Here is a 7,026-nt window from a genome sequence, read left to right as displayed (position 1 = left end):
TGCAACTTGGCACCTGGGGCATTAACAGCTCCAAAAGTGCTAGGCTTTGTCAACCCCAAATCCGGCAAAGGCTCGTGCGTCCCAAGAGCATTGACCGGAGCAAATGTTGAACGTTCTGTGGGGCTCCGTGGTGGTTTTCCAGGACGCGACCTATCAGTAAACGAGCTGCCTGAGCAGGTCCAGCACATACAAATCTGTGGTATTGCACTTGCAAGACAGCTACATAGGGACACGATTAGGGATAGTCAGGAGATCGGCAGGTACAGAATAGACGAGTTAAAGATAGGTCACTGTCGCAAGTTAGTGTCAGCGTGAACACCCTTGTGTAGATCACCTGTCCATGCAGGTCATGACGGCAGTCGTTCACTCTCCTGCCTGCTTACTGAGGGAACGTTGCAGCTTTGAGACATCAAGTAGTGGCTCAGCAAAGGAATTCACAGCTACAGGCAAACAAAGGACCCTTTTTGAGCTTGAATTCCATACAGTGTTTCTCCACGCCCGCTGATTTTTGGTTCCACATACAGCCAAAATACCCAAAAATCGGGACACAAATGGGGGTCGAAAGCTGTTCTGGCAAAGCACAGAATTCATAAAACGGGGTGGCAAAGCGAGTGCCCGGTCAAGCAGGCGCTGCATGCTCTCCTGTCAGGACGGCTGTCTTCTGACTTCGGGTCAGACCGAGGGACTGAGCTTGTTCTGCAGAAGTGTGACCATTGCAAAGGAGGTCCAAGCCGTGCTCACTGCCGCTGGGATTGTGGTGGACATCATTCAGACCAGAGGCCCTGGAGATGCCATCAACATCGCTGAGGAGAAGCTGGCTCCATCCGCGTACTCAGCATGGATAGTTTTCGGCGGGGACGGCACGGTCAGTGAGGTCATTCAGGTGTTGGTCGGCACATCTGGTTGTGCTGTGTGCCACTGAATGGGTTTGATCAACGAGAGACATGGAGTATACTGCCTGTTGTGAAGTGCCTGGCTGCAAGCTAATGCTTCCACCCCTCGAGGGTGGAATTTGTCAACCCCGTACATGCAGCCAATGCTGAGTTCAATGAAGAGTCGCCGTGTGCAGTCTTGCCAAAGCTTGTTTCTGTGCTGAGCGGATGCTGTATACATCATTAAATAGCATCCGCCTTCAACCTATGCAGGCTCTTGTCGGCACTGCAGTGCTCTGTCAATGCAGTCCACAAGCGTGTGATCTTCGGGTTCAGATGCCTGAAAATGCTTTGCGGAACATGCATATCAACATGCAACCACGCCAACATGCGCTGCAGTTGCAGAATGACAGAACTATCTCTGTGATAAATGGGGTGTTCAACTACATCCGGTATTGAAGGAGTTGCATGTACAAATGCCCGGTTCGAGCGTGCCCGACGGTCTAAGCAATAGGCTAGATAGAGCAGTAGAGCGGCATCAACAGCAGCAGAACTGTCGGGATAGAATTGGAGGTCGAACCCCATTCTGGCGAGGCACTGCAGTCCACTCAGAAACGCTACAAGGGAAGATGCTGCAAGATCCTGGACGTGCAGGGGATCATGAAGCGAGACGACTGGGAGACAGTGCTGCGGCTGCCCTTGTGTCATGTTCCAGCGGGGAGCGGCAACGGTCTGTCAGCATCCTGTGCGCTGTGGAGCCCTATGACAGCAGCGCACGCGCTCATCAAGGGTGTCACTCGCCCCCTGGATGCTGCCACCCTGTATCAACCATCGCAGCGCACCCGCCACCTCATCTTCTTGTCTGTCCAGTTCGCTTTCATCGCGAGTGTCGACATCGGCTCAGAGCCTCTCAGGTGTGTTGAGCTCCCGTGCTGCGATATCCAGGCACAATCATCATGACATGATGATCTTCCAGTCATGTTGTTGGGTAGAAAGCCTTGAAATCGATGCAACAAATTAGCAATTTCTTGCAAGCATGGGATGCAATATGTCTTCAAAACCATTGCTCAACTGTCCTACAGGACGCACGCTGAACAGAAGCATCATGTGCAAAAGTTGCAGTTCTTGTTTGAATAAGCGCAGTTTGCATATGTTGGGGCTGTCTGGTCAGGTGGTCTGATGCTTTGTGAGAGGAGCAGGTGGCTGTTGGGGGGGGAGCGCTTCACGGCTGGAGCCGTGAAGGAGATCCTCTCGTGGAGCAAACATGAGGCATATGTCGCGTGGGTTGGCGCCGATGCACTCGATGGCGTGAAGGCCCGCTGCGAAGCCAATCCTGCGGCAAAGACTGAGGCGGGGCACCTCGCGCAGCTTTGTAATGGTCAACGGTCGGCTTCTGATAACTCCGGAACCAATTCTCAGACTCAACAGTGACATATCAATAGTTTTGGCTCCCTGCATGGCTTGAAACGCCATTGCTATCACAACTGACAGTTGAAACTCATACCATGGCGTTTGGCAAGAGTACCTGATGCCACCTTTTTGGGTATACCACTTGAAGGCAATGGATGTCACCCATGTTCGTAGCGGAAGTGGTACTTACAGGTGTCGATAATCAGGTGTGTGCTGTATGCGTGTTGTGATGAGTATAGGTAAGCGACATGCTGTTGGGCAAGGGTACCGTAAGGCATGTCGCTTACCTATACTCAGGCGCCACAATGCCAGGCTGTAGTATTTAAAGCGTTGTCAAGCACACAGGCTCGTGCAACCAATATTACACGAAGGATTGCATGGTCCAACATATGCACTCACACAGGATCCATGCAAGGTTGAACCTGCATATACGCCCTCAAGTCCCGAGATTACTTCTGTGGAGGTTGCTGTTCATTACGGAGTTGAAGTGCAATCTGCCATTGAGGTTCATCTGGTTCGGCCTGTTTCGGTAAGCCGTTGATGAGAAGTGCAGGGGACCGAGGACGCCAATTTTGGATGAGCTGGGAAGCAAGCTGCCATCCTTGATGGATGCAGCTGCATGGCCTGCTGGATGGACTCACTTTCACTCCAATGACCTTGTCGTCTTTAGCGCAGCTGGCACAACGTGGCAAGCCATGGATTTCAAGCTCAACCCTGAAGGTGACGAGAGCGACGGCCTTTGGGACCTCTTGATCAACAACAAGTATGCATCATAACTTGTTGCCACCATGTTACAAACTCAATACCTTGTAACAGACTGTCTGACGAAGACAGCGCCTGACTCGTAGTATCGGAAACGGCTGGTATACTCATGCTGCACTCAAGCACCCAGTCAAGCAGCCCACCAAGCTTACTTGATCAAAGTATCATGAACTTGTGTAGAACAATTCCAATCCCGCTAGCAGGAATAACTAGTAGGTGTGGGACTCCATATGGTGCCATGCATCGGAAGAGTTGTGCTAGAAGCTATGTTTGAGTGTAGTGGCAATGGGGTCTCTGCGTTACCACTTCTCCTGATGGAAATCCGTACCACATCGTGAAGTGTCTGTTGACTCGTTGACAGAGGTCGTCTACAGGGGTACTCGGAACCACCAGTTCTAGAGTGAGCACGTCTCATTATCCCTGAAAAATCTACGGGCAGCCGACATGATGGCCTGCATGCTTTCCAGAGACAGGCAGGGGGTTATGGCAGTCTGTCTGCTACCAAATGGGCAGTTGTTTTGCGGCATGACCACATGTTTGAATCAATAACCTGCAGGATTGATGCAGCGAGCAATGCAACCAGCCTTTTCAGCATTCCGCTGCCACGTGTTGATGCATTGCATGCTGTGCAGGGAGATCACTCGAGCAAAAAGCGTGCAAATGCTGCTTGCCGCCGGTGACGATGGCTTCAAAGATAAGCCATGCCTCGATCTGCACCGTGTTGCTGCATTTGCCATTCATCCGAAGTCCAAGGGTACCTGGCTCACAGCCGACGGCGAGGTCTTGGCGTACGACACAACTTTTGTGGAAGTGCACCGAGGGATGCTCACAGTAATCGTCGCACCATGATTTTAAGGACGCTCATTACTGGTCCAGCGACAAATCATCTTTCGTCCTTTGGTGGGCTTCAGAACATCCGCCGTTGTCTCCCTCGTCGCACTTCAACTTTGTTGTGGCAGTCTGTGATGCGTGGACCTGATGTTGAAGTGTGTGTGAAGTAAGCAGCGTGCAATGAATGGCCCAGGAAACGTCACTTATTCTGCCTTGGCAATCGTTTAAACACGCAGGTGCTTTTGTGTTGTAAGCGGTTGCATTGTTGTGCGGCAGCGCTCATTCACAGATGGGTATTTTCAGGTTGCTGATCCCACACGCATGGAACTTGTCCCCGTGAGGGCAATGCATTGCAGCAGGCATGAGAGGTCCGTGAGGGCAAGGACTTATCATCACGAGCAACTTGTCAAAGCAGGCCCGCAATCAATCGGCAATTATCTTGTGTCTGTCTGTGAAAACGTGGCCAGCAGCAAATCATCTGGGCACTGTGTGCGGACATCAAGAAGCCAGCAGATTTACTGTAGCACTCAACACATGCCAGAATACCAGAATAGGAGAGCCCGCGGTTGCGTCGAAACCTGCCCATGATTTCGCATATATCAACAGTTACGCCAGTTGGGTGGCAACGGGCGCGTTTTGCTTTACAAACACTGGCACCTTTCTTGTGCACGCTTAATCTGACTCACAGTGAACCAGGAGTATGGACAGGTTTGGGACAAGTCCATGGTGAGAAAGCAATATCATCAACTGTTGAGGCTAGAAGGAAGTGCTACTGAACTCCATTCATCGCACATGATCAACAACGGCAACATATGCAGGACATTCCCAACATGTAAGACTTCCTTGCGACACTAACTACCCATTATAATTTTCCATGTTTCACACAGCATTTGAATCTGACCTGCCTATATATGCACAGCATCCTGAGGAGTAGGGTTGCCAATCTCGGAAGCATAAGAGTACAAGTATCTGACTTATGTATTCTTGCAAAACGTTTTGAATGCCGCAAGCCTGTAGCCGGACTTGCCATGTTTATGGGTGTGATACAACATGTGACAGCCCCTCTGGTAACCAGGCTCAGCAGCACGCGGCAAAACAGGGCGCCAACACACATGTGGAAGCCCACTCAGCCCCTGCAGAATACCTCATCAGTGGTGCTATAGGCAATGCAACTTCATGGACACAGTCAAGGAGCTGAAGCTGGAGCTGCAAACACGTGTCGCTCAACCACACACCACTCCTCAAGCAAAGAAGCCTATTGAGCCATCGAAGTAGTCGAGTCCTACTCTCATCTGCAGCAGCATGCCCCCTGCGAATATCCCATGAACTTCTCCCGAGTCCACGCTTTTGTCTTCAAGGCCCAATGCCAAAGTGGCAGTCGTCAGGCAAATGACTTCCCGAATGCATCCAGCATTGAATCTGCATGCGATTGGAAAGCCGATTGACTGGCAACAGCCATGTGCGTGCGGACCTTTCTCTGAGGATGTCACACAAACAAAGCGGCCGAGCAGCCAGCAAAGATTGGTTCGCCTTGGGGAGCTGCTTTTACGTGCTTGCCATCCATTCACTGTCTTTCCATACCAGACGCGTTAGACGCTCGGCTCCTCAAGCGGAAAGGAGCTGTAGGCCGTGTGTTGCAAGGGCTGTGAGAGACAGACAGGCGCTGTCCTCACCTCACTGGCCCAAATGCCTGCTGGTGAGCAGGCATCACCAGCAGCCAAGTGCGAGTGTAAAGGCCTCTGGATCGACGATACTTGCCGACACTTGCCGGGAAGCGTTCTAACTGATGGCTAGCGCATATTCCTTGCACTCCTGCAATCGACTTCACTGCTGTCGTCACAGCAAAGCCTGTATCATGCACAACCAGTTGCGCACTGAGCGTGGGAGCATGTAGCAACGATGTGAGAGGTCTCAGCTTTGCTGCCTTCGCACCGAATTGCCAGTGCATGCATGCGCGTTGCTTGTTGCGACTCTCTTTGTCTTCTGTTGAAGGATCAACTTCCTGCTCCCTTAGCTGCAGTGGGAGTGCCAGACAGCAACATAACTTCTGACAACCTGAGCAAGCGCCCTTCACTGGAAACCACCGGGAGTCTACTCATTTGCTTGAGAGCAGCTCCAACCTGTCTGCCGTTCAAAGGCAAGCTTGGCGCACGCTGCAGTGCATGGGATGTCAAGGGTCGACCTTAGTGCTCAACACGGCTGCGGCACCGGGTGCTTCCATGCAGAAGTCCCTGAGATCTCAATGTCACTTCAAAGGATGATAACATTTGTGAATACGCCCCCCCTCCCCGCAAGCAGATCCATCCTGTAGAGAGCATTGGAAAGATATGAACCCCCCCATGTCATGCGGGCCCTTGGCGTTGCATCGGAGTGAGACAGGACGTGTCTTCAGCCCCATGAAAGCACTTGGCGGGCTGCCTTCCAGATGCCTGCGGCTGGTGATGTCCCTGGAACCATCTGCGGCTTTAGATGAGTAGGTTGAGCTTGCAGTGCTGCAGTCCTCCCTCTCAGGCTGTTCAATAGAGCACCGCTCAACAGGCGGTGTGACCATGTAGGCCGGCAGCAGCGAGAACTCGTTCGGCGCTGTGCTGCACATCGTTAACATCAGCACGTCTTGAACTGTGCAGCAAACGCCGAGTAGGGTGGTTCCCTTGAGCTGGCTGACCGACACCGTCACTGAGAAGTGAGCAGAGACCAGGGGCGTGTGTGGCCACGCACTGAGTCTTCGGCCTCTATGCATCTGTTTGAGGGGGAGTCTTCCAAGTGCACAAGGGTTTGTAACACAGGTCACACCTTCTGTGTGAATCACGAAAGCTGTCCAGGGAAGAAACGGCCCAGTCATGAAGGCACGGCAGATCAAATGGCTTGCATCCCTTCATAGATGTTTGGATCATATCGGAATCCAGCTAGCCATGTGCAGAACCAGACGCGGAAGCACCTTCAAAGCACTTTCGAAGCAATATTTACACAGAGGTAGACATGGCCAAACAGCTGCGGTGTGGACATGGGAGGACTGCATTCCAGCCTCTGACACCCGCATGCTGATCTCGCACCTACCTGGGATGGGATGCATGCACGATCTCTGTGTGCTTTGCTGAGCACAGACGTGCCCTGCTCGAGAAACCATTGAGACGTAGATGAAGAAGCATAC

General features: G+C 52.1%; 1 protein-coding gene across 1 annotated transcript; it reads left to right on the top strand.

Annotated features, from left to right (window-relative positions):
- Positions 1–1,634: 1,634 nt before the first annotated feature.
- On the top strand, positions 1,635–4,463 carry LOC149809535 (sphingoid long chain base kinase 4-like). The gene is made up of 5 exons (XM_089994784.1): positions 1,635–1,786; positions 2,072–2,257; positions 2,836–3,045; positions 3,677–3,875; positions 4,152–4,463. The coding sequence occupies exons 1-5, from the start codon at positions 1,635–1,637 to the stop codon at positions 4,461–4,463; spliced, it is 1,059 nt and encodes a 352-aa protein (XP_089850910.1).
- The last annotated feature ends 2,563 nt before the right edge of the window (positions 4,464–7,026 follow it).

Source organism: Nuphar pumila, unplaced genomic scaffold (assembly GCF_984573655.1).
Source record: "Nuphar pumila unplaced genomic scaffold, dmNupPumi1.hap1.1 HAP1_SCAFFOLD_1109, whole genome shotgun sequence".
Lineage (NCBI taxonomy): Eukaryota > Viridiplantae > Streptophyta > Magnoliopsida > Nymphaeales > Nymphaeaceae > Nuphar > Nuphar pumila.
Note: the sequence above shows the minus strand (reverse complement) of the source record. Positions and strands in the feature narration are given on the sequence as shown.

Bases quoted from the DNA above. Each gene is read 5' to 3' on its own strand.
- LOC149809535 (XM_089994784.1), top strand. From the start codon at position 1,635: ATGACAGCAGCGCACGCGCTCATCAAGGGTGTCACTCGCCCCCTGGAT. The intron at 3,046-3,676 runs GTATGCATCATA...CATGCTGTGCAG, and splicing joins GACCTCTTGATCAACAACAA to GGAGATCACTCGAGCAAAAA. The intron at 3,876-4,151 runs GTAATCGTCGCA...GTTGTGCGGCAG, and splicing joins TGCACCGAGGGATGCTCACA to CGCTCATTCACAGATGGGTA.